The sequence below is a fragment of the Agrilus planipennis genome, unplaced genomic scaffold, assembly GCF_000699045.2.
Source record: "Agrilus planipennis isolate EAB-ADULT unplaced genomic scaffold, Apla_2.0 scaffold78, whole genome shotgun sequence".
NCBI lineage: Eukaryota > Metazoa > Arthropoda > Insecta > Coleoptera > Buprestidae > Agrilus > Agrilus planipennis.
The window spans coordinates 184,813-211,178 of NW_020438928.1; the positions used below are offsets into that span (position 1 = coordinate 184,813).

General features: G+C 31.4%; 5 protein-coding genes across 5 annotated transcripts; 3 read left to right on the top strand and 2 right to left on the bottom strand.

Moving 5' to 3' along the window:
- The first annotated feature begins 4,576 nt into the window (after positions 1–4,576).
- LOC108733697 (flexible cuticle protein 12-like) lies at positions 4,577–6,136 on the top strand. The gene is made up of 3 exons (XM_018464973.1): positions 4,577–4,683; positions 5,353–5,495; positions 5,772–6,136. Exons 1-3 carry the CDS (start codon positions 4,675–4,677, stop codon positions 5,965–5,967), a joined length of 348 nt encoding a protein of 115 aa, XP_018320475.1. The 5' UTR covers positions 4,577–4,674; the 3' UTR covers positions 5,968–6,136.
- A 3,346-nt stretch (positions 6,137–9,482) lies between these two features.
- LOC108733695 (transport and Golgi organization protein 11) lies at positions 9,483–10,952 on the bottom strand. Its single transcript, XM_018464971.1, has 2 exons — positions 10,582–10,952; positions 9,483–10,235 (listed from the first exon to the last, which is right to left on the bottom strand). The coding sequence occupies exons 1-2, from the start codon at positions 10,799–10,801 to the stop codon at positions 9,772–9,774; spliced, it is 684 nt and encodes a 227-aa protein (XP_018320473.1). The 5' UTR covers positions 10,802–10,952; the 3' UTR covers positions 9,483–9,771.
- Positions 10,953–11,496: 544 nt separating this feature from the next.
- Positions 11,497–13,246, top strand: LOC112904339. The gene is made up of 3 exons (XM_025974121.1): positions 11,497–12,494; positions 12,550–12,580; positions 13,023–13,246. Exons 1-3 carry the CDS (start codon positions 11,561–11,563, stop codon positions 13,102–13,104), a joined length of 1,047 nt encoding a protein of 348 aa, XP_025829906.1. The 5' UTR covers positions 11,497–11,560; the 3' UTR covers positions 13,105–13,246.
- On the bottom strand, positions 13,237–14,891 carry LOC108733731 (bystin). The gene is made up of 5 exons (XM_018465022.2): positions 14,676–14,891; positions 14,129–14,615; positions 13,864–14,067; positions 13,576–13,807; positions 13,237–13,503 (listed from the first exon to the last, which is right to left on the bottom strand). The coding sequence occupies exons 1-5, from the start codon at positions 14,808–14,810 to the stop codon at positions 13,287–13,289; spliced, it is 1,275 nt and encodes a 424-aa protein (XP_018320524.1). The 5' UTR covers positions 14,811–14,891; the 3' UTR covers positions 13,237–13,286.
- A 564-nt stretch (positions 14,892–15,455) lies between these two features.
- LOC108733730 (mediator of RNA polymerase II transcription subunit 12) lies at positions 15,456–25,866 on the top strand. Its single transcript, XM_018465020.2, has 25 exons — positions 15,456–15,650; positions 15,721–16,072; positions 16,226–16,408; positions 16,468–16,824; positions 17,266–17,529; positions 17,808–17,908; positions 17,966–18,247; positions 18,403–18,555; positions 18,612–19,392; positions 19,703–20,045; positions 20,154–20,358; positions 20,693–20,803; positions 20,861–21,213; positions 21,450–21,488; positions 22,361–22,622; positions 22,686–22,858; positions 22,916–23,192; positions 23,336–23,602; positions 23,666–23,878; positions 23,938–24,171; positions 24,225–24,453; positions 24,552–24,668; positions 24,728–24,939; positions 25,225–25,534; positions 25,634–25,866. The coding sequence occupies exons 1-25, from the start codon at positions 15,456–15,458 to the stop codon at positions 25,864–25,866; spliced, it is 6,246 nt and encodes a 2,081-aa protein (XP_018320522.1).
- Positions 25,867–26,366: the final 500 nt, after the last annotated feature.

A 26,366-nucleotide genomic window follows, 5' to 3' on the forward strand; every position in this document is an offset into this window, starting at 1 on the left:
GTCCTCAAATAAATACTAAATAACATTATATAACATTTTTTTTTTTAAATTGAAAGACCTGTATTTAAAAACGTTCTGATGAGCACCTTCATGATCAACTACTAAGATTTTTTTCGCCTGATCTCCCTCCATTGGAAGCCTCCTACTTTAATCAAAATTGAGTCAATTCGTACAAAATAATAAACTTTTGTGCAAACACTACGAAATGAACTTTATTAGTTAGTGTGTATTTAAATTAGCAGAATTATTTTAATAAACTCGTTTTTCTTTTTTTATTGCTATATTCAATCAAAAGATATACATATGTATAAATATACTGATATCGTAAATATATCAATCTTTTAATAAGTTTATTTAGCTGTTTTTTATATTGCTACTAAGTTTTTAGGATTCCTTTATGTGATCACTCAAGAATTCGTGTGTCCTTCTATTTGTCTGTTACGTCTGTAATAACAAGGAGTAGACACATAAGACATGTGCTTCTAAAAGTACTTAAATTAGAATTATAAAAAATGGACAAACTTTCTACATTTAGTTAGAAATAAATTAAGGAGAGCAAAAATAAATGGGCGATTAAAGTTAAATAAAACATTGGCTTCTAATCATATCTCATATCAAACATCACTAAATCGATCAGAAATAATTCTCTCTTTGATATCTACTTAATTAATTAATTGAATTTAAGCAATGGGGCACCAACGTTCGAATGTTGGGATAACATCCGTGACTTGGCCATTTACTTAGGAATATGTTATTTTCTTTTTGTTAAGTGTTTTGTTGATATGATGGCTCATAGTTGAGTGACTGACTTTGGTCATAAGCCATATGTTGGTGGATTCACTTCTTCAGTCCAATTGTCCAATCTTTCGACCTGTTCTTTGGTGTCCCATTATTTACATTCAATTAATAATCAATTACACATTAAAGAGAGCATTATTTTGATAAATTTACTAACATTTGTGAAACCAATGAGTTTTTAATCTTTGAAATCGCCCTCTGTATAAATTATGGTAGCAAAATTTCTAATTTTGTAAAACAACTTTTTCAGCAGTGTCAAACTCTTACTTGAATTTTGTTTTATGCTCAGTATTGCTCTTTATGATGACCTAGTCGAAGTTTGCGACCTTTAAATATGGTTCGATCATGAACCATTTAAAAAATTATAATTAATGAAAACAATGGCACTCCAAAATTCCACAACTTAAGGTAATAATATAATTAATTAATCGGTTAGTTAGAGTCCCTAGCTAAAGGTGTCACCTTGGGTACCAAAACAATTAATTATATGGTATGAGGCCTAGTAAGTATTTTAATGCGAACGTGATTTTTTTTTTGATATTTATGTTGAATATTGGTGGAAATGGTTCATTGTAACGTAGGAGTTGTTAATATATTACAGTCATTAATTTTAGGCTAAAAATTCTCACTGACTTAGATTAATGTGGGTCATTATTGTAAGGATAGTACCATCAATTTGAAATAAACTAAAGGATTTATTGCAACGCATCCAGCCTTTTTTTATTTATTACATTTTCTTAAATCAAAACAATTAAAATTCAAGGTTGAGATTATTGCGGCAGAAATTCCATAACAAACGAAGGAAAAAGTTTTATTTTAAGATATCAAGAATAAACACTCTTATAATCGTTTTATTTTTCTACGATGAGGAATGCAAATTAACCTTTCACTTTTTTGCGGTTCTACATCCTTTTAATTAATGCAAAAATTTTGGTATAAAAATTGATTTGTTAAAACGATCGTTTTAAACCAAAACCCTAGTTTGCTATCTACATAGATAGACAAAACAGACCCACGTCTAATTTGAATTTTTACTTTTGCTTCTAATAAATATTTTAAGCAACGTGCATGCATATCCCATCCGTTACCTCTTCCTAATTATTATTCGTCGTGCCAACCTACATACTTTTTATTAATTTGACTTTTTATTTTATGAAAGAATTTAACAGACACTTATTTTTCTATCCAATAATAAAAACATGTATATGCAAATAAGTGTTGGAAAAGGAATATTTGTCAAATAAATAAATAACTAAAGCAATTCACCCTCAATATTTATAAAAACGTTATGTAAAAGTAAAAAGCTACGGTACACGTGATGAAAACTTTCTGATTTATAAAAATTACTAAAGTACATGCTCTCACCAAAAGAGATCCAAGCTTTAAGCTCCATTTGCATTTTATAATCCAAGGAGTTCGAATTGCTGGTTACTTTGAAAGCAATTAGGTTCAAATTGAATGTACTTCAAGAACTTCGAGAGACTTTAATGATTTTCAGGCATTCGCGGCGACTATTGATTTGAGTGAACACTTATGTCGTTTCGGGAAGAATATCGTTGCCTTCCTCAGAAGGTCTGAAACAGTTTCAGATCTTCTGAAGAAAGTGATTACATGATTACCGAAACATCTAGAAACCCTACAAACTGATGGATCTTAGAACGCCAGAACTTTCGTTTTCAGTTTAGTTGATTCGTAAATTCACCCTATGTATAGGATATGGGTGCATGGTGTATAACGAAACGATTAAATTATACTCAGCATTTTTTCAAACATTTCAAAGTCTGTAATCTTTGCCAAATTTGTATAAAAATATATTTTTAAGTTCTTTGTAATTGTGTCAACGATAGACCATGAGAGTTTAACGCTTTTGTGTACGTACGATTTTTGCTGGTCAGCTTCCTGTAATCGCGTCGCGTCGCAACTTGCGATAAGATAATTCGTTCCAAAATTTAAATTTCCACATCAAACAACATCGTCAAAGACAAAATGCTACGGCAGACTTAAAAGAGCACGTGGGGATCGTATAAGGATTCGGTTTTACCTTTGGAATTTCGAAGTACGAAATCTACGGTCACAACATGCTCTCTGTTCTCTATAATTTTACGATTCACATCCCAAAATGCGTTTATTTGTCAACAAATCAGATTAGCGACCTAGTTAATTAGTTACAATTTACAAAAATTTACGGATTTACAGTATTTCTCAGCTTTTGAAAACCAAAAAAGGATCAACTTTATACTAATGGATGTGTGATTATTTAATTAATAGAAGATATACTCATTTAATCTGTCTGGATTATCTACTTTATTTTTTTAACAAATTTGAAATGCTAGGACTACATTTTAGGCACTTTATTACACTTTTTAATAATTCTTCTAAGCACAAATATTTCTATTTACCGATACAATAATTGTCGTAAATGCTGAAATTTTCTGTCTTACATACGAGCTTGTCATAACTTTTAAAGAAAATAGTGTCGATAGTTAGTTATAAAAACTCGAGAACTTACCCCTCGTCCAGTGCATAAATTAACCCTTCCTGCAGCCCTAAATTGACCTTTTAGCAAACAAAATAGTGCAATATACTCAAAAAAAGTAAAAAATATCGAAAAAATATAGTTTGCCTCTATTTTTCAATCGTGTGTTATCCTGACTTAAAAGCAAAGAACACTTAGAGGAAATTCTTTTATATAGATCCCTTTTTGTTAACAATGGTAATGTTTCTTTTTTTTAAATTTAGTTTTAAAATCTAGAAAAACAAACTGAAAATTTCAAATACTGAAAATATTCTGTTCATTCTCCACGGAAAGTAATAGTTTTTCATTTAGTCTTGCGTATTTGGTCTTGTTTGTTCGGTCTTGGTCTTGTTATTGTTAGCATAAAGACCGTCTGGCCAAGACTGCAAGACCAAGATCAATTTTGCTTATCACTAGTAAAATTGTGCACTAAATGTTTCTTTTATTACACATAAACAATATCTAACCGTTGAGCAAAAGCCGGCATTACTGACATTTAGCGATATATTTTATTAATTTGAACACTGCAACATCTCTTATTACAAAGAATATTTCAGTACCTGTTAATAAACTAGAGTTTTAATACAGTTTGTTGGTTAGTTTTTCAAAGTATTGTCCTTGGCATCTGGCATGAATTTAAATAATTTAGATAAAAATGAGGAAACGTAACTGAGAAATTTTTGAAAATGTTTTAATTAAAAAGTATATTATTGAATTACTATAGTACCTACAAAGATTGCTATTTCTTAAAATAAATGAGAAAGTTAACAAATTGTGGCAATTTCTAAATAAGCACGTATGTAAACCATTAGCACTAAAAAGACGTTCGCTTTATATTTGACATTTTTTTATGATATAAATTATTAGGAAATGCTCGTAAAATGTTTAGCTCGTAAATACACTCTAAATTTGTGACAGAATCGTGCCCTTAAAACCTGATTTTAACGATTCCCGAAAATAGTAAAAGCTGATGTTGACGAGCGCTGTTACAGTTGACAAAATTGCACAACTTTCTCGCGAACATCCTGTAACTCATCACAGATATGTTTCATGTTGTAACAATCAATAAAGTATGCAAATTTTCCAAAGTTATGTGAGGACGGACTTCTAGATCGCTAGTGACATTGTTAATAGAAATACTAATAAATTCAAAACCAGTTGTAAAGGTTACGGCGATTTAGCAATTTAGGCGCTTTTAAAAAAATGCGAAGGATTCTTAACATCACTATCCGCGATCGTTATAAAAAGACTCACATTTAGTGGGGAATTTTGTACAATTCTGAGGTATATAAAATCGCGTGATCGACTTTTTGTTCATCACATCACTTCCATCAGAAGAATCCATCGTATTTACATCAACAATGAAGGTGGTAAGTCAATCATTTAATAAAAATGCAAAGTGCGGCTCCATAGTAAAAAGATTCTTTGCGATTTCATTTACGCTAAACCGTGATATTTGCGTGCATCCTTTCGCGAGTGCAATCAATTTTCGTAGTGATTCAACACAGTGGCATACTTTATCAACAAAAGCAATTAATTTTCATAAAAAAACGGTCAAGTGCGAATCTGTACTAGGGTCACAAGATTTTTCGGGAAACCATTCTTTAAAATCATTTCTTTCAACCGAAATAATGCATTTACTTTTATATTTCTGCCACAGATCTGGGAAATAAAACACTTTTTCGTAAAAATTAAAGAAATAGATTTAAAAGATTTATACAGGAATGAATATAAATAAAGAAAATGTGTTTCATCGGAAAATCCTGTACCGGAAATATATATCACTGATACTCATCGTAACTATAATTCAAAAGCAATCCGATAGCTCTTTCTCGTCTGCAAGTTCAAATAGGCGGAGTACCAAATTTATGTTTTAACTATTTAAATTAATTTAGCTGAGCAATTAATAAATCGAGTGTCATACATCGAATTGTAATTCGTAAACTTGATTTAAATTTAAATTTACCATCAAGAATTATTTGTAGTAGATTTAAAGGCATTATTAAAGGCATTATAGGAATTGTGTTCTTATCTTGCAGATAATAGCTTTAGCCGCTTTGGTTGCTGTAGCAACTGCTGCACCACAAGCGTATCCATATCAACAAAATTTGGACACCGACAAAGACGCCGTTGTACTCAAATACGACAGTGAAAACCTTGGAATTGACCACTACAATTATGCGTATGTATCCAGAAAAAGAGTTGCTAGGGATTTTGTTATTAAACGAATCAAAAAGAAATCACAAGCCGAAAACAAAGTTCATATCTCAATAACGTAATTGAAGGCAATACAAGTTTCATGGCCTTTTCCCATTAAATTCTTCATTCAGCCATAAGTTAAGATGGCAGTATACCTTATGAGACAGATCCAATTAATGTATTTATGTTCTTAACGTAAAAGTTCCCCTACATGATATGTAATAGATTTCTGATTTGTTTTAACGTATTCCCATTCCAGATATGAAATCAGCAACGGAATTTCTTCTCAAGAAAACGGAGAAGTTGTCAATACTGGTGCTGAAAACCAATCGATTGTAGTACGTGGACAATACTCGTTCGTTGCTCCTGATGGAAACACTTATACCGTTAGTTATGTTGCTGATGACAACGGTTTCCAACCCCAGGGTGCCCACATCCCACAAAACACGAAATAAAAAAAGAAAAAAGGAAATGCGCGCGACCTCTGACTGGAAGATATAATGCCAATTCTTGGCTCATGTTAGACAAACAAAGTTATAGGTGTAATTACATTGTACAGCAAATTATTTATATGTGAGTTGTTAATAATAAATTGAATGTGCCATAAAAGATGCACAAAAATTATTTACTGCCTTTGTATTTTTATCTTTTAAAAATTATATCGGAAAATCAATTTCAGATGTATAATATTACAAATTTAATTGTAATAATTAAGAAACTTGAAATAATTTTAAAGAAAAATGTCAAAATTGAAATTACTACAAGTTACATACTAAATTTTACTATTTCTACTGCAATTTCTGTCATTGACAATCAAAAATTGTAATTTTTATGTTGTCATAAAAATTTAATTTTCTCCGTGTACTCATTTAATTAAAGTGACTCCTGGCTTTTCGTCTTATATCAATCATCTCCCCTAATAGTAATGATATAACATTTTAACTTTTCACTAATCGTAAAGCTCGGATCATAAGATAAGTTAATTAAGTATATATACTTACGTCAAAAAAGTCGATACTTCCAAACGTAAACTAAAAAGTTAGAAACGGGAATTGTCCCTTAATTTTATAGATATAGAGATGGGACATTTTCTTCATATTTAAATGAGACCACCCTTCAGATATAGCCTTTCCAATATTAAAAAAAAAGAATCAGTAAAATAAGTTCACAAAAATGCACACAAAAAGGTACAGTTGAATTGAGGAGCTTTTTTTTGGAAATCGGTTGAAGAGCTTATTTTTTTTATATTTTTGGAAGAGTTGCCTTTGCTTAACTTGTATGAAAGTAATGGTTATGTAAATTGATTATTCATGTTTGACGGAAAAACCCCGAATTTTGAACAAAATATTCGCAAAAAATTCGATCACATTTTATAACTCCGAAGGCGTAAAAGTATTTTAATCGTTTTAACTTGCATATTTAATTACATGATAAAATAGTTTTACCGAAAATAAAAATTAACTGTCAGATAAATAGTATCGATCGAAATAATAAAGTTGAATCAATGTCTTTCACGAAACTCCCATTTAATAACAAAAACTTATAAAAAAACAGCTGTACTACTTTTCTTTAAAACAACACAAAACATTATGACATCTTGTAATTAAAATATTTTAAAAATTGTGATTTGTTAGTTCTGTTTAAAATTTATTAACTTACAGATGGTGTCCTCAAATAAATACTAAATAACATTATATAACATTTTTTTTTTTAAATTGAAAGACCTGTATTTAAAAACGTTCTGATGAGCACCTTCATGATCAACTACTAAGATTTTTTTCGCCTGATCTCCCTCCATTGGAAGCCTCCTACTTTAATCAAAATTGAGTCAATTCGTACAAAATAATAAACTTTTGTGCAAACACTACGAAATGAACTTTATTAGTTAGTGTGNAACATAGTGATTAGGTATATGTTGATGGGATCTTCTCGAATTTCATTACATTTCATTCTTGTGCGTGTCAATGACATAATTTCTCCCCGCTTAAATTAAGACGTCCTTGTACGACAAAGAAAATACTGTGAAAATTATACAAATAAGAAATTCTTCAATTTGCATTTTTCTCTTTGTCATATTTCTACGATGGCAATTTTACTAATTAATAGACTGAGTAGGCAATAGATCAGAGCAAAAGATTACAGAGGGCGATGGATGTGGAGGACGATATTGCGAAAAGTTGAACATCTGTACCTAATTTTAGCTAGCGATTATATATACGTATAAAATCAGATGAATGAAAATATAATTAAATTTTTGAGACTACAAAATCAGTTTATAATGAAATTTTTAATAATGATTAGGCATCTTGCACGTACAACAGTGACGATTCTCGGATAAACTGGGCCCCTTTTAAAAAGAAAAACAAAATAAAAGACCAATCACAAAACTCTTAAATAAAGTACAATTTTTACAACAAATGTACAACTTGAATATGGGACCTCTTGAGGGCAGGGTGCAAAAGTACATAACTTGCATCACCTTATTAAATCCGCAGATTGAATCACTCTAAAGAGCGAATATTCGCAATTACAGACTGGAAAATTAGTTAAACAGAAGCCGAAATTGCAAATCATTTCCATTACGCATTTCAATTACGCAAAAACACATTTTCATCGAAGTACATAGCTTCAGTGGCGTTTTTATAGCATACTATCTAAAATTGAACCACTGTAAAAAGCAAAATTTTGCGCATCAAATTTAAAAAATTGGTTAAAAAGGACACAAATGTAACCGATAAAAATAAACATCAAATATACTTTTTTAATCAAAATTACATATTTCTTATGAAAATCATGTGAAACTTAATAAATGAGTATTATTTATTTTATCTCCTAACAGAAATTATTAAATAATTTCTTTTTACTTATATATTTTTTATTTGCTAAAAATTTTACAATTCACAATGAAAACTAAAAAAATTGTACTCATAAAACCAATAGGCGGTGTAAATGCCAAGAAAATAACTTTATTATTATGGCGTAAACGCAATTATAATAATCCATATTAAGGACAAGCAACTTTTTAATCCGAATATAATATTACCATTTGATGCTTTCAACCAAAAGTCAAAAGTCAAGTTTCCCATTTTGAGTATATTCTGATGACTTTACTTCTTATGTAATAACAAATTGTATCACTACATCATAACATAAAACCATACATAGATTTCATGATTTAATTAATAATAGATTATAATTTCACGTACATTAGAGAAAGCATTTGTAGAGAATAAATGGTACTGTTATAACTATTATTAAAGGACTTTATTTGTGTCAATGCTAAAGAAGATTTTATTCGATTTATTCTCAGAAATTTGCTAATATATAAATCACATAATTTATCTCATTAAAGGACTAAAATTTCATCAAGCACTCTTTCAAACAAGAAAGCCCGTCTCATCAACTTGAAAACTTAATCCATCACCTTAATTGAATACACGATTTAAATAAAAATTAAATTAGTTATGAAATGTCAATTATAATAAATATTTTACTGTAACAATAGGACACATAATATTTTGGAAATTTTTGTTTGTTTCTGAGGATTTTTGACTTCTTTGCATTATGAGTTTTTTTCTTGATTTATTTATAACCATCAGGACAGTACTGTCAACGTCACTCTTCTGTCCACTGAGTTACTTTATTTACAGCATTTTGAACTGTACCTAACAGAACTATAATAAAGATTCAGGATTTGCACGATGTAGATAATTTAACTACTAGCAATTAGCTATGTACCCGAAAGTTTAGATTGTTCACAGTATACGGCAGCCTAATATAATTGTATTGTTCGCCATAAATGCGGAACTTCCGCTGAGGGATGTTCACTATTAAATGCCTACTATCTAAAATTCATGTTTGTAACTGTACTTGTACACAGTTAAACATAAGTTAAATATATCTGGATATATAATTAAAATTGCAAATAATTTAACACTTTAAGTATTAACTGAGAAATTAAACAACTATAAAATATTTGGTACTTATTTATTTAAATACAGTTGTATTTAATAAAACATTCAAATTGTCATCTAATTTAGTTTTCATACAATTACTAACAAATCATTATTTTATACAATACTAATTTTATCAACTTTGGGATGAACTTTTGCCTCAAAACTCTCAAGTGTGCATTTATAATTAACAGGTGGGTCATATGAACATACTATAGGTAGCATAAAAAAACCTGTTTTGATAAAATTAAAGATATGGCACATAGAAGATGAACTTTGAGGCAAAACTAGCTGGAGCACCTTATTTTAGTACCTATTCAACCATATAATAGCTTTTAATAAGAAGTAAGCAATTCCCATTCCATACAAGATCTTTTCTCTTTGAAGTCTGTTCAAATTTTCTAATTCAAGAGCCATAATACGTCTATTAAGCTTAGCCATTTGACAGCGTAGGTGATAAATTTCTTCTGCGGGAGTTAGTTTTTCACCATGACCAATAGGAGGTGTTGATTCTCTCAGAGAAATACGGCTATCATTTAGACTTTCATTTAAATCAAATTTAGTCTTTGCTCTTACTACTGGTATTCTATCAAAGGCAAATTCTTTCTCTTCCTCTTCAGGTTCTTCCTCTTCTGCACTTACTCTAGGGAAAGGATACTTGTCTAGTGTCAATGTTCTAGGTGGTGTAGCTACCCTGACTTCATTTGTGTATTGATCATTTGGTAAAATTGAATTATCATAAATGATTTCTCTTGGTGGAGCTCTTGTTCCTATAAAAACAACATGAATTGAGTATATGATATGATCTTATAGACTATGGTCAAAATAAAGAAATTCTCAGTTGTCGGCCATTTATAAAGAAAATCCTTTTCACCACAATATCACTGAAGATATTTTTAAAAATTAGAGATGAAACGTATGAACCTACAACCACTGCCTATAGACTGAAAAAGAATTAACTGACTAATGCTTCTACTAATTAATAAATTTGTTTATATAACTAACTGTTTTAAATAACACGAAAATTACTAAAACAATGAGTCTCTTCACTCATTAAAGAACGTTTTCTTTAAAATATATTCAGTGAAGCTGCATAAATATATTTGAGGTGTATACCTATATGTTGGTGTTGTCCCACAACAAGAATTCTTTCAGGAACTTGCATATTAATTGCTTCACTACTGCTCCATAAGTTTATACCATTAGGGGTATCGCCCCCGAAACTTATTTTACTTGGCACTTTCATTTTCTGACTTATATCAACTTTAAATGTGGCGTCTGACATAAATGCATCCTCAAGTTCATTATAATGTTCAGGACTTGCATTATTGGACATTCTAACGAAAACATAAACTTACAATCGTAATAGGTACTTTACACTTATACTCATAAATTTAAATATTTCCAAAAAACAGAAATACCGCAACTGCAATTTTTATCTTCGATCTTTAATTAAAGAATAAAAAATAACCTTTATTATATTATCTATAAAAGTACAACAGTGACGATTCTCGGATAAACTGGGCCCCTTTTAAAAAGAAAAACAAAATAAAAGACCAATCACAAAACTCTTAAATAAAGTACAATTTTTACAACAAATGTACAACTTGAATATGGGACCTCTTGAGGGCAGGGTGCAAAAGTACATAACTTGCATCACCTTATTAAATCCGCAGATTGAATCACTCTAAAGAGCGAATATTCGCAATTACAGACTGGAAAATTAGTTAAACAGAAGCCGAAATTGCAAATCATTTCCATTACGCATTTCAATTACGCAAAAACACATTTTCATCGAAGTACATAGCTTCAGTGGCGTTTTTATAGCATACTATCTAAAATTGAACCACTGTAAAAAGCAAAATTTTGCGCATCAAATTTAAAAAATTGGTTAAAAAGGACACAAATGTAACCGATAAAAATAAACATCAAATATACTTTTTTAATCAAAATTACATATTTCTTATGAAAATCATGTGAAACTTAATAAATGAGTATTATTTATTTTATCTCCTAACAGAAATTATTNAAAAAAAGAAGTGGTGTATAAACTTTAAAGATTTACTAATAAGTTTTATGTAGGACAAAATTGGAAATGTCGACTTCTACAAATGAAGGTGAAATAGATCACGTTATCATTACAACAACGGCTCTAATTCATTCTCCAAAAAATAATCATAAATTTCATCATGGATTCCTTCCTCGCGATGAACAAAATAAAAGAAATACTAAAACACTAATTACTAAGGAAATAGATAACTTAGAAGAAGCAAACTCTAAGAATAAACCTAAACCTCTAATTAAAAAACGGACTGTTAAGGGAAACGTTCGAAGAAAAAAGCAAACTATAATTTTAAAACCACTTATTCCTACAAATTCTTCAGTTTCTCAAAAAGAAAACAAGACACACGTTGAAAACTCTACACAATCTACAGGTTCATCACTTAATAAAAAAGAAAGCGAAATATTTGTCAAAAAACCTAAACTAATTTCATCTTCTTCATGTAGCACTTTTCCAGATTTAAATTTTGAAACAGAAAATAAAAATAAATCTAAAAGCAAATCTAGCTTAAGTGGTATATTTTCAAGTGTATCAAATCACGATGTTAAAGAAAAAAATCCTCAAGTCATGCACAAAGCAAGTAATGGGGAAAACAAAATAAAAGAAGAAGTTGACTTTGTAGTAAGAAGTCCTGAACCCATAAATAGATCCATACATAGTGTTGATGAGAATATTTTAACTGTCTCCAAGACCATTGCGATGAATTGGAGCACCCCTAAGCCTATAAAAAAAAATAAAAAATTCAGTCCTGTAGAAGTTTGTATTGCTGAAAGTATGCAAACTGAAAAATCATTAGAATATGATATTATCAGCAAAAAGAATCGATTAGTTAAGGAAGATATTCATAAACACGAAAGTTTGAATACCTTTGATTCTTTTAAACTTTATCAACATCCTGAACCAACCGTTAAAAATGTGTTAATTGAAAATTCAAGTGATTATGTGGAACGTTCATGGGAAAATTCAGGTAATATTTTTTCACCTTTAATGTAGTCTGCTATTCATTTTTTACTTTTTTGTAGGACAACCCGTTCCAGCTGAACGCGTACTAAGGTATTTGGTTTATCTATTTTAAGTATTTGATTTTGATGTATTTTTATTAATGAAAATTCATTTTCAAAGTCTACATCAAACATCGCCCGAATTTTTACAAAAAAAATGCATGATCATTACATTTGTTTCGCACCAAACGATAAGTTCCTTACACAGAGTTAAGAGCATAATACTGTAATTAATTGGTCATTTAAATTTGAATCTAATTTTACCATACCAGTTAATTTCTAAACATCAAACAAAAAAATAATTTTCATTTAAAATATTAAAAGTTGTTTTAACATAATTTTGATTTATTAAATATGAGCTTTACTTGGGTAAATGTTCTAAGGTATATACCTATTAATTTTCTGGCAAGATTCACAAGTTTACTTGTTTCATCTGTTATTACTAATTTAGTTTATTTTAATTGATTCTAATAAATTATTTTTATTTTTGCTAGATTTATGAAGTTATTAAGACGTTATGAAAAAATGGTCGAAGAAATAAAAACCGATCATGCACATCAGTTCTTTTATAAATAAGCTAATTAACAATATTTATTACATAAACATTAATTTAAACATTCATTGCCAATTAACGTGTGCAATATATTCCTTAATTAATGTTTTATTATTTACATGGGTTTTGTTAAATGGTCATTAAATAAAAGACAATTTAAATGTTGTCTATATTATTTAATTATCATACATTCTCTTACAAAAAATTATTCTGTAACCATTTGCAACGATTCTGGTTGTTCAATAGTAATTTTTTGCAGTTCCCGTCGAATTTCGGGTGTTATTAAAGGGTGAGATTGTTTTTTAATAAGTTCCAAAAGTGCCTCTTTTTGTTCATTTGATATAAAGGAATTATATCTTTGGGTAAATGTTAAAAGAGCTTGGTGCCACAGAACTGGCATTTCTCTCTTATCATATTCAAATCTAAAAGAGAAAGAAAATAATTACAGAAAAAGGAAAATAAAAACCAGAATTGAAAATTAAAAGAAAAGTTACCTTAAAAAATGAAATACAGAGCCGTCTATCACCCTATAAGGCAATGCATACTTCTTGTCATAAAATATTCTTAATAAAATGGAATTTGCACCTGTGTATTCCATTTCAGCTATTCGTAGCATAGCTGCTGATGCATGTAAAACTGGTATTGAATTTTTAGCAATTACTGATCCAACAATGATTGCTTCTCTTAAAGTACAAGTGCCACTTTCAAGAAGTGGAAGCAAAATCCCTTAAAAAAGGCATTCATGAAATAATAAACACAACACTTATTTTAAATATTAAAACCTTTCATAAAACCACCAGGTTTATAAAGGGCTTTTCGTAAAGCTTGATAGAGATGAAAATTAAGCCTTTTGTATTCAGCAATATCATCTCTTACTCGTGGCAACAGTACTAAATTGTAAAATCTTTGTGCCATGTTGTCTTTTAAATTTGAAGCAAAAATTCTGGTTGCTTGATACATAGAAGCAGCTGACCAACATGTAGGATCTAAAATTAAATACTAGTATATATTTATACTTTAATAAAACAAGTAAATTGCTTTAAGTACCTGTAATATAAAGAATTTGTTCCCAATTTCTTAATTTAGGAATAAGTTTAAAGGCTTTTGGTAATTTTCCACTCCTATATTTTTGCAATACTTGTTTTACCCCCTCATATAATTCCTTCACCCTAGGATCTATATCTTGTATTTGTAAGCTACCTACATCACTAAATTTTGTTTCTATTTCTGTTTGTTTTTCTGTTATTTTATCTTTTATAATATCAGCAAGAGTTCTCCCTGTTTTGCCATCTCTTCTCATAAAAATATCAATAGCTCGTTCATCTTCTTCATTTATCTCAATATTTTCGTAGTAAGGTTCATGCTCCAGCGTATCTTCATCTGATTCTGATTCTTCTGAAGTATCTTCATCCAATTTTGTTCGCTTTGGTTTATGTTGAAGTGATTCGTCTAAGGTTGGAAATTCTTCTTCCACTTCTCTTTGCTGCTGACGAGCAGCGGAGAGAATTTTTCTCGATAAAGAAGAATCTACATACTAATAAAAGTTATAAAAAGATTAGAGATTTTTAGTAAAAGAATACGAAAAAAGTCTAACCTCTTCGTCGTCGTCTTTGCGCTGTCGAATTTTATTACGGTTTTTGGATTTTGCAAATTTTGCATCAGAAATATCATCTTCTAATGGACGCTTCTTCTCCACTTGGGATAGCTTCAATTTCCTTCCTTTTCCCATTATTTTTGCTTAAAGTATTTTCGCTGTAAATAAGTCGCTGTCCTTGCCCCCAAACAATGTGGTTAGAGAAATAACTTTCTCTATGCTCTCTATCTATGAGCTCCATTAGAGAGAGTCTATTAGAGACAGATACCATTTGTAATTAATTACATAGCAGTAAAGAATTGATTTAAAGGATTAGCAGTATTATGCATGTAAATTTCTAGCAGTATTTACTTCAAATCAAACCTATTGCTTTTTTTTTTAACAATAGGAAGTATATAAATTTAGAAGGTATTACAGACACTACTTTCGTAAAAATCCTTCATCTTTTCAATCCACCATCTCTACATGATCTCTACCACAGATATCCATCCACAAAAAGTCAAAAATTAGTGGAAAAGTTAATTATCGTTGATTATTGTGCACCGTTAATAGCTGCCACTTTTCTAATTAATATGTATATGTATTAAGTATAACTGGTTCAACTTAATTATAGTTACTCTACATATATAACAAAAAGTTTTGTTTAGTTTTCATACTAAAACCTTGTCTATGACTAAAACTGTGAATTAAAAATGTATCTACTGAGGAAAGTAGTTTCCTAATATCATAAAAAAAACTTTAATCAGTTAAACTTGTTGATCCGGATATTTAATAAATAAAATGATGACCAGCTTGCTGTATGAAAAGCGTCCATTAAAAAAACCTCGAATAGGACCTCCTGATGTATATCCTCAAGAACCTAAACAAAAAGAAGATGAATTAACAAGTGTAAATGTTAAACATGGTTTTCCTACAATGACTCATTTAAATGATGAGTTTGGAACAGCCAAAAACTGTAACATAACTGCTAGTAAGGTATATGGATAGTTAAAATACCAGTTCTTTTATAATAAAAAAGTCTTACCTTTTTTTAACTTTCTTGTAGGTAGGAGCATATTTTAATGCAATAATAGCTCGCAAAGAGGAGCTTAGTTCATTGCCAGATTCTGGTAGAAAAAGGCAACAGATCAATCCTAAAGACAACTTTTGGCCAGCAACAGTTAGAACAAAAAATGCAATTGAAGCATGGTTTAAAGATTTATCTGGTAATAAACCACTAATGAATCTATCAAAAAAGGCCCCAAATTTTAATAAAAAAGAAGAGATATTCATGATGCTTTGTGAATATCAGGTTCCCATGATACGTTCTGCATGGTTTATAAAATTAAGTTCTGCCTATACAGTTGCTGTATCTGAAGCCAAGATAAAAAAAAGGCAAATGCCTGATCCAACAACAGGTTAATTATTTTGCTTATTATTTAATTCAATTTAATTTATTGTAGCATAAGAATAATATACTATAAATTTTCTTTGAGTCCCTTCTAATTTGTTTCATAGAAGTGATTTATAGTTAAGTCAGCACATCAGTATTATTTATAAAATTTTTGTAGAATGGACTGGCACCCTACTAAAATTTCTGAAAGATCAGATTCCAAAACTCCAAGAATATTATGCTCAAACAGAAAAACCTCAAAGTACTCCTATTTCAAACCCTACCAATGAAACTGAACAAAAACTTGCAATGAAACATTGGACATATTGCATTCGCCTTTTAAAGTATATGTATGAAGAAGGTAAAGACTAATTACCTAAATGGTTAATGTTTTTAATGTTAAATTATTATTTTTTTCAGGGTTACTTGATAGACAAGAAGTTCTTAATTGGATTTTAGAACTTCTAGACAAATTGAGATCTCAGCCTTCAGAGGATGGCATTTTAAAACTTTATCTTCCATTAACCATGCAGTATTTAGAAGAATTTGTCCAATCAGAACTCCTTTCTAGGAGATTATCATACTTATGTACTAAAAAACTTGGTTACATGTTGAGTAATGTTGCTGAAAGTAATCTTATTACTTCCCCTCATTCACAAAGCGAGATTAAGCCTGATATAAAGGAAATTGATAAAGAAAAGAAAGATATATCACAAATTAATCCCATTCAAAGTACCCTTATTGAGTACCAGAATTGTCCACATCACCGTGATATAGGTAATATTTTAAAATGAGGGAAATTCACTAAAAATTGTAAAATTTAGATTTTGACTTACTGTTTTCATTTTTATCAGTTAATGCCTGTAGCTTTTCTTGCATGTTATTAATATAAACATTTATAGGTATAATACCCTTGCAAACAGTGTTATTTGATTATTACAATTATTATTTATTTTATATTATTTTCTGCATTTTTGATTGTCAGAAATAAAAATTGTCATTCTTTTAATAACCCTAATTAAGGGAGAACAATTCTAATAGTCATCAAGCCCTTAAATAATTAACATCGGCTGTAAAAGCCTACATTATCTCATTATCATATTGATTGATTTGCTATTTTGTTTTTGTAATTTTTTTAATTTTTATTGCATGTATATTTACTGATATATACACATTCAATTAGTAATTTTATATTCTTTATTTATATCATGTTTTCAGTTTTACAATTAAGTACCATAATTCAAACCATTGTTTTGGAATGCCCAACTTCTTTAGTATGGTGTGGTGCAGGAATAGGTTCTGTTTGGCATGGATCTCCTCTAGATCTTTTACCTGTTTTACCTTCTACTTTACCAATGCCTGCCAGATTTGATGCCAATACTTACAGAAAACAAATTAGGCAAAGTGAAAACAGTATTAGGGAAAGAAGTAAGAAAGCAGAAAGCAGATGGTGCAGTGAGAAGTGGCAGTCTTGTTCCAAAGGTAATTAGAAAATGTAGTGTTTTTTCTATAGTATTTATTCTTACAAAATGTGTATAATTGAGTGTTGTGGAACGTAACTGAATAAATACTTCATCATCATAAGGTCGTCAGTCCTAAGACTGGTCGGACACGCATTTCCACTCGTTCCTATCCTGAGCTAATCTTACAATAAACACTTAAAACCCCAAAATTGCACGTTTTAGTTTTCTAAACGTTTTGTGGAATTGTAAGGTTTTATGTGTTTATTTAGTATTTATTTTTACTAAAATACATATCAGGTACAACAACTGCAAGAGTTTTAGCAGCTCTTGATGCTCTTGACAGGCATAGATTTGATAGGATGGATGCCACCAACTCCTTGGAAACTCTTTATACGAAGGTATTTTCTAAAAACCCTCTCGTTACAACTTAAAAAAAAAATAAATTTGCTTTAAAGGTTTTTAGCGGGAGCAACGAACACGAAAATGCGGTTGTTAAACTCCTATGCGAGTGGGCAGTCTCTCCAGAGAGGACCGGTGAATACCGAGCTCTTGCAGTTGCTGCATTATTAGATCGTAGACAGTCGGATACTTCATCTGGAGCAGACCAAGATGCTGGTACAAATGACGACAAAGACTCGAACAGTTCAATACCAGGAGGTCCTCCCATGTTTCAGTCATTATTAATGAAGTTCCTAGACACCGATGCCCCTGTACCCTCACCCGATGACACCCCTCAAGTAAGTGTTTTTCTTTTTAAGTTTCTGCATCTCATATTTACCGTAATTTCATCATTCTAAATATAAACATTTATCAAAAAGGAGCATAAGATATAAATTGATCCAAAATAATTGCACGGTTAATATTTAAGGATATGAAATTTATTCCTTTTTAGAAAAAGACAGCCTTTTCAAACCTTGTTCATCTTTTTTCTGAACTTATTCGAAGAGATGTCTTCTCTCATGACGCCTACATGTGTACCTTAATATCAAGGGGTGATCTTTTAGGTCACGAAGAAACTACTGACCCAACCACTATAAAAATGGAGGTAAAAATAATGTACACTCATTTAAGTTTATTCATCAAATAATGAAACTTTATTAGGATCACTCCCATGGAATGGACTATGATGATTCAAAAATTGATGACGACCTTGATAAAATTCTGCAAAACATCAAGGAAGATCAGCAAAACTCGATGGACGTCCCAGACAGTCCTAAAGACCAGGATCACCCACATCACTCCCACATTGCTGGCTCAGTAGGGCATGTACCAATGGAAACTGATCACAATGATCACAAAATAAAACCTTCAAGACATCTTCTATATACGACACATTTTCCACTTGCGCAAGACGACCCTTTTTCTCAACATGATTGCAATCAGCGTCATGTTCTTTTATATGGTGTTGGTAAAGTTCGAGACGAAGCTAGACATACGGTGAAAAAGATGTCGAAAGAAATATGCAAATTGTTTACAAAAAAATTCAGTATCGATGTGGCCGAAGGTGGTAAAGTGAAAAAGCACTCGAGAAACGAGTTCAATTTCGAAGCAACCACTCAAAAGTGTCAAAGTTTAAGTTATTTCGACCAACATGTAGTAACATGGCAATGTAGTGTTAATGTGATTGAAATGCTCAATTCTTTCGCAACAGGCAGTTCATATTATCTTCCTGTACAGGAGCATGTTGCCTTTTTGTTTGATCTAATGGAATTGGCGTTAAATATTTATGGTTTGATTGATGTATGCATACAAATCCTTAAAGAACTACCAGAAGTCGAAGCACAACTAATGTCCAAAAATTCAAATTTAGCTAGGAATTACACTACTTCGCTTAGCTTATATATTGTGGGCGTTTTGAGGAGATACCATTGCTGTCTGTTGTGTATGTTAATTTCAAAATATATTACCTTTAGTTTTATAATACATAATTATAGAATTTGATTATAATTTACATTTCCTGTTAAATTTGTTTTCTTAAATATGACAGTCTCTCTTTTTTACTGTCCCTAAAGTTTTTTTTAACTAAAAAGAAAAATATTTTTAAAATAATTCTTTATCAGTAAGAGAAAACGGTACAATAGTATAATAATATTCACAGTAATATTATAGCTTTAGTTGTAATAAATGTTATCTGTTATCTTAGAAAAAACTTACACTTTCACTGATATTGTTAAAATTATATATTTTTCTAGTGTCACCTGAACAAACGTCGGCAGTGTTCGAAGGATTGTGCAGCGTGGTGAAGCACGTTTCGAACCCCTGCGATTGCAGTTCTGCCGAGCGTTGTATTTTGGCCCACCTTTACGACCTATATTCCTCTTGTAGTCTCCTTAAAGCAAAACCCCATACTGTAGAACCTTTTAGCAATGCCTATCCAAAAATTAGACAAGCGCTCTACACTGCCCTTCAACCCACTCCTAATAGTGGTTATGTTTATAATCCGCAGTTCTTGCAAGAAGTGTTCTTAAATCCTAGGAAGGGAGGCAAAATAGACAGCTCATGGGCAAGACAAATATGCGAAAATGCCAACAACAGGTCGGTAAAGTAAAAACTGTTAAAAATTCATTGAAATAAATGTGTTTTAATAATTATTTTATATTTACAAATTGAAATGTATTTAAAGTATTCTGGTATTATTTTTAGGTATTCTTTTGTTAGTAATGCTGTTATATACGTTTGCCGAGAAATTGATAATGAACGTTTAAATGATCTGGCAATAATGTGTGCAGAAATGACGGCATGTTGTAATTCACTTGCTCCTGAATGGCTGGGTGCCCTATTGGCTCTCTGTTGTCCCATGTCCCATCCTGGTTATTATACGGATATATTAGCCAAATTAGACATACAGGTACGATAACAAAAATTTTTATTTTATAGAGAAAATTTTTAAAAAAACTGATTTAAAGAAATTGGTAACATTAAGAGAAGCATTTAGTAATGATTAATGACAGTGTAACTTTACATAATCTTCACATTAATTTAACTTTGAAATTTTAGAAATTGTTTGTTTAAACAATATTTTGGCGGAATTTTTATAGAAAATAAAGAGAATAGTTATTGGAATAATGTGTATTATTTCTAAATTGAAGTACACAATGTAAAACATCGTTCAAAAATAATTTCCTATTAAAAGTAAAATTCGTAATAAATGTTCCTAACACACTTATTTTTGTCTTATTTAGGATGTCAGCATACATAACGCTCTCGCGGTTTTCACATGCATACTCATAGCTCGTCATTGTTTTTCATTAGAAGATTTTGTTGGACGAGTTGCACTTCCAAGTCTGCTGAAGGTAATCCACAGCATTTTTAACACTACATGTACTATTCATCATATTTTTCTTCATCAGGTGAAATCATTGGATAACAATGGTTCGGTTGCCGAGAGTGGCATGCGTTTGACTTGTCATCTTCTACTCCGTCTCTTCAGAACCGCAGAGGGTCCCCAACCGGGGTTATATTCTGTTGGTTCGCCTGCTCTAAACACCCCAAGACCGCCGTTAGGAGTAAGGCTAAGTTGTGATCGCCATCTTCTGGCGGCAGCTCATAGGAATATACACGTGGGACCGGTGTTAGCTGTATTAAAAGCAGTTCTTGTTGTGGGAGATTGTACCGCAAAAGAAGGCACGGAATTAAGTATATCACATATTTTAGGCACCAGCGATCTGTTGAGTGGAGGGGATGGGCCTTCTTTGGATTTGGCGTAAGTATTGAACATTTTATTTCTTCAATTGGGGACCTTGTTGGATAAAAAGAAAAATTGTTCGAGAGACCCGTTTGAGTTCCGATTTCCGAAGTTTAAATTCAATTGCCAAGCATTCCAAAAATAAAAAAAAAGATTGTCCCATAACGAAATAAGTGTTATTTTAGTGTAGAATAGAGTGTAGTTTTAGTGAAAAAATGTGAAACTTGAAGTTTAGCATTTTTTTCTTCTATCAGGTTAGATATGGAAGTCTGCAGTTCCAGGACAGCCCATAGGTTTGTCATAGACTAATTAATTTTGCTTTAACTGTGACATGGCTTGCACCTAAAAAATCAATCCGTGTTTCTACTGCATTGCTTCTATATGTGTAAACACCTGTGTAATTAGGAAGTGGTTCATCGCACTTTGCTAGAACGCTCTGTTTTTGTAATAAATCTAAATTGTATAAATTAGAATCCGATAACATCGTATTTTAGAAAACACACAATTCCTTATAATATTATTCAGTTCCATTCTTACTAAGAACCACTGAAGATTCTTATATCAAATGTATATATTGTCTTTAATGTTTCTTTCACTGTAAATACTTAAGTCTACTTAAAGTAAATAACAATTAGAAAATAAATACATAGTTATACATATTCAGAGCAGAATATTATCACTACATGAGAACTTATTAACGTTGGTGTATATATTTGTTACATATAAAAAGAATATACAAAACAGTATTTTTACATTTTTTTATTAAACGATAACATTTATTTTCTGTCAACTTGTATTACTGAATATAATTAATTAATATTTCAACAAAACTAATTTTTGTATTTCATTCAATTAAAATAAAAAGAAACTAACCGAAAAAAAATCTGAAAATGGACACGAAGTGATTATTGTATTAAATTAATACAATTTTTGTAGACAGAAAAGAAAGCTTGAAGTATACATTTAAGATTCTCAAAACGATGGTGTCCTGCTAATGAAAATAAAAGAAACTAGGATGTGTTGTTATCGTGTACACTTAACAATTAATTAATATGTCGTAAACGTTGATTCGTTATACGCCCTGTGTCCATAACATGTTGGGGAGGCTATCTGTTTTTATTAAGTTTAAAAGCTTTACTAAAAAGACGTTCTTTAACTTCCGTAGACAATCCAGTACTGGTAATGGTGAAAGTACAGCGTCTCTTTCAGCATTCGCATGTCACGTTCTTCGTGAAATATGTTCGCAGCAGTGGGTTTTAGAACGTTGTTTGAGTCATCCAGAAGAATTATGTCACCACGACAACCTTTTGGATCCTCTTCTTTCACACTCCCAAGCTCAAAGACTGCTTCATATGATCTGTTATCCAGATGCGAGCACTACTTTGGACGAATTAGATCAGAAGAGCATGATCAGCAGGATACTTGAAGTAAATTATCGATATTTCGTATTATTTATAAGTTTGAAATGTTTTTTTTTTTGTAAATAACAGAATTTGGAACTGTGGACATTAAGAATGTCATGGCTAGATTTACAACTGATGTTCAAACAATTCAACAGCAATTCGTCCGAATTAAACCAGTGGTTAGAAACTGTTGCAAAAGCTGCAATTGATGTTTTTCAGTTGAATACAGTTTCGAATTATCAATACAACGATGATAAAAAGTAAATAGGTGCATGTACTCTTAAATTCCCTTTGTATAACTTTCTGTTACTTTCTAGGGCCGACAAAAGAAATAAACAAGGATCAATTTGGCTGGTAGCTCCTTTGGTTTCTAAACTTCCGAGTGCCGTACAGGGCAGAGTTTTAAAAGTTGCTGCTCAGGTTTTAGAAAGTGGTGGTTGGTGTAAAGATCAGAAAGGAAAAAAAACTGTAGCTGAAAATCAAAGTCTCCTCAGTCATCACCCGTTTTTGAGTCTCGTCTTGAATTGCTTGAAAGGTCAAGAAGAAGGGCAAAGGGAAGGACTATTATCATCACTTCATTCACAACTTTCTCAGGTGAACTTTTTTTCCGTACATCTAGAAGAATAAACTGACCAAATACGTAGCTGATTATGTCTGAAAGTATTTTTGATTTTTTCTTTAATTGTTTCAAATTAATAAAAATATAATTAAAACTGAAAGAATGTGTTTATTTCTAGCTGGTTTCGTTAGCAAAAGAAGGTAATTTAATTGAGATATGTAATAACGAACGTACGCTAGATGGTCTTCAATTAAGATTTTCTCTTGTGGGAGGAGTTTTCGAAGCAATACAAAGAAGTTCGGCAGCATTAACTGACTGGGCGTTACTTTTCGTTCAACTTATAACACACGGACTTATCGATCTCCACACTCACAGTGAACTTTTTACTACCGTAATAGACATGCTAGCAACTTTGATACATTCTGCCCTTGCCTCAGATAGTCAAGTAAGTTAGTATAAAAAATTATGTTCTTATGATAATATTAAATATTTATTTTAATTTTCTCAGGATGAAGGTAGAAAAATGTATCAAAACTTAATGAAAAAACTCAAAAAAGAAGTGGGAGAACGACATAGCGCTTCTCTACAGCACATCCGACAACTTTTACCTTTACCTCGACTTACTACGGAAATAATTGCTGTTGAACCCGTGGGATGTTTAACAGACAGTAAAGGAAACAAAATCAGCTTTGATAGCATTGACAAAAAGCACGGATTACAAGTATGCTGTTTATTAACTTCAACGATTTATATTAACCGAAGATTCATTGATTTTTTCAGGTTACAGATAAACAACGAGTAAGCAGTTGGGATTTACTGGAAGGCATGAAAAACCCCGCTCCGTTGTCGTGGGCCTGGTTTGGAGCTGTTCGATTGGAACGAAAATCATTATCGTGCGAAGAAAACCATCGACTCTTACGATACCATACCCACAACTTACAGAGGCCTGTTTCTCACTATTTGGACCCGCCTCCCTTGCCACCAGAAGACTTAGAACCCATTCCAGATAAACCGGTATGTTATTTTGTTTAATCTTTTTTTCATTACTATTTTTGTTTAATTTATAGGCTGACACTCCAACGTCGGTGGATCAAAGTCCTCGTAGCGCTGCTATGAGTAAAGGACGTGGTAAAGGACAAAGGAGACCACGGAAGCCGAAGTCAACCTCTAATCAAATGGCCGGAGCGCCTATGACTATGGGTCAATCTGCTATGGCACAGGGACAAACTTGCTTACCTATGCAAGGTATGCAAGGACCTAATCCTCAAGTTCCACATATAGGAGCTTATGGGCAAGGTAAATAAATAGTTTATTTTAGGCACTTGGTAGTTTATCATAAGAAGTAAATTAAATTTTGTGATTTTTTTGTAAATGTTGAATTTATTTTATACAAGGTGGTGGTGCACTTCAACAACAACCAGGGCAACAGTTTAATACTGGTCCTGGTCAGCAACAATGGTACAACCAGCAGCAACAAACTCAAAGTTTCTATTCTCAGCAAATTCCCAACGGTAATAATTGTCGACAGTAGTCGTTGTAGCATGTCAACAAAAAAAATGTTTTATTACAGTAAATCGTTTTGAGAGGCCTCAACAGATTAATCAATCAAAACAGGCTTTATCTAATATGTTGCGTTCTCGTCATCCGATAAATCAGTTTATAGGACCCGGCAGTCAGACTCCTGGACCAGGGCCGCAACCTTCCGGATATGGCCCCATTCAAAGGCAGTTTCCAAGACAACCTATACGACAGCAACATCCTTCGGCTATGCAACCTAATCAGGTACGTTACTTCAAAATTAATTGTGCGTAGAATAGTGATTTTTATAACATTCTTAGAGAGCATAGAGAGGAGTTTATGATTAACGTAATATAATTTATCATTCTCGCTTATTAATTTCTCTTTAGCCGCAAATATTGCTTTGATAGTTGTAATTCAAGTTGCCACTGTTTATTTATTTCATTATGTATTTACCAATATAAGAAAAACAAAAAATATAAAAAAATATGTAGGTCTTAAAGGATTTTTAAGCAATTTTTCTATCAGCATTCTTGACTTTTGATATAGGGGATGTTTCCACAACAATATGGTAACATGCAAGGTGGCATGACAGCCGCTCAACAGTACGGGAATTATGGTGGAGGTCCGGGACCTGCAATGATGCAAAACAATATGCAAGCAAGTCAACAGATGATGCAAGGAAGTCAGGCGGGAATGTTTGCAGCAGGGGGACAGCAACAAAGCTTCACTCAGACAAGACCTGGCCAACCTGACTATCGCACTATAAACCAGACACAAAGACCTCAATATATGCAACAAGCTCCCAATGTTACCATGAATACCAATGTAGGCATGAACCAGATGGGCGCAGGACAAGGTAAGTTATATTTCTTAGATAGTTACTTTTTTCTTTTACTAAAAAAATAAGTATAATTGCGTTAAAAATAGCATTATTAATTAAATAATTTTTTATTAGGGGGTCCTGCTCCTCCTTATTCTCGATCTGCAGGTCAATCATTACAAGGTGCCCAGCAAAATCAATTCCAACAACAACAGCGAATGCGTCAGCAACAGATGTTAGTCATGCAACAGCAGCAACAAGGTGGCCCTCACGGTACACAGCCTTCACCTGCTATCGTTGCTCAACTACAAAGGCAGATGAATTCAAATCCTTACCAACACCAACCTCCCCCTTACAATATGGGGTAATTAATTGACATTCAGTAGCGGTATGTTTTAAATCGTATTTAATTGTAAGTATTATTTATTTTTGTTTGGTATTCAGAACAGATAAATTAAAAATGGTTTTATTTTTCTAAAAATATTTTAAATGGGCAATTTAATTGAAATTGTACTGTTCTTTATTCATACATAATTATTTATATTTTTTTAAGTTTTCTGTATAAAATTAGCTAATAAAAAATGAGAACTGTTTTGTAGAATTTGTAAACTACAAAAATGTTAAAATAGTTAAATAAGACGACGCATTGCATAAACCACTGAGGATGGAAATATGAAATTTGCAGAATTTGTTTTTTAAAGGGTGTGGAGGTCTACTAAGAAAAGTTTTTCTAAAATCAACCCATAAAGGTTGAAATAGAGAGTAAATGTTGGAAAATCATATTCGTTGCGAATATCTATCATCTTTAGCTCTTTAAAACAAAGTATAAAATATTTATTTTACGATTAATTAAAGCAACCTGTAATAA

Bases quoted from the DNA above. Each gene is read 5' to 3' on its own strand.
- LOC108733697 (XM_018464973.1), top strand. The intron at 5,496-5,771 runs GTATGTATCCAG...TTCCCATTCCAG, and splicing joins ATTGACCACTACAATTATGC to ATATGAAATCAGCAACGGAA.
- LOC108733695 (XM_018464971.1), bottom strand. From the start codon at position 10,801: ATGTCCAATAATGCAAGTCCTGAACATTATAATGAACTTGAGGATGCA. The intron at 10,236-10,581 runs GTATACACCTCA...TTGTTTTTATAG, and splicing joins GGGACAACACCAACATATAG to GAACAAGAGCTCCACCAAGA.
- LOC112904339 (XM_025974121.1), top strand. From the start codon at position 11,561: ATGTCGACTTCTACAAATGAAGGTGAAATAGATCACGTTATCATTACA. The intron at 12,495-12,549 runs GTAATATTTTTT...ACTTTTTTGTAG, and splicing joins ACGTTCATGGGAAAATTCAG to GACAACCCGTTCCAGCTGAA. The intron at 12,581-13,022 runs GTATTTGGTTTA...TATTTTTGCTAG, and splicing joins CCAGCTGAACGCGTACTAAG to ATTTATGAAGTTATTAAGAC.
- LOC108733731 (XM_018465022.2), bottom strand. From the start codon at position 14,810: ATGGGAAAAGGAAGGAAATTGAAGCTATCCCAAGTGGAGAAGAAGCGT. The intron at 14,616-14,675 runs GTTAGACTTTTT...AACTTTTATTAG, and splicing joins GCAAAGACGACGACGAAGAG to TATGTAGATTCTTCTTTATC. The intron at 13,808-13,863 runs GTTTTAATATTT...GCCTTTTTTAAG, and splicing joins ACCTGGTGGTTTTATGAAAG to GGATTTTGCTTCCACTTCTT.
- LOC108733730 (XM_018465020.2), top strand. From the start codon at position 15,456: ATGATGACCAGCTTGCTGTATGAAAAGCGTCCATTAAAAAAACCTCGA. The intron at 16,073-16,225 runs GTTAATTATTTT...AAATTTTTGTAG, and splicing joins AATGCCTGATCCAACAACAG to AATGGACTGGCACCCTACTA. The intron at 23,879-23,937 runs GTATGCTGTTTA...TGATTTTTTCAG, and splicing joins ACAAAAAGCACGGATTACAA to GTTACAGATAAACAACGAGT.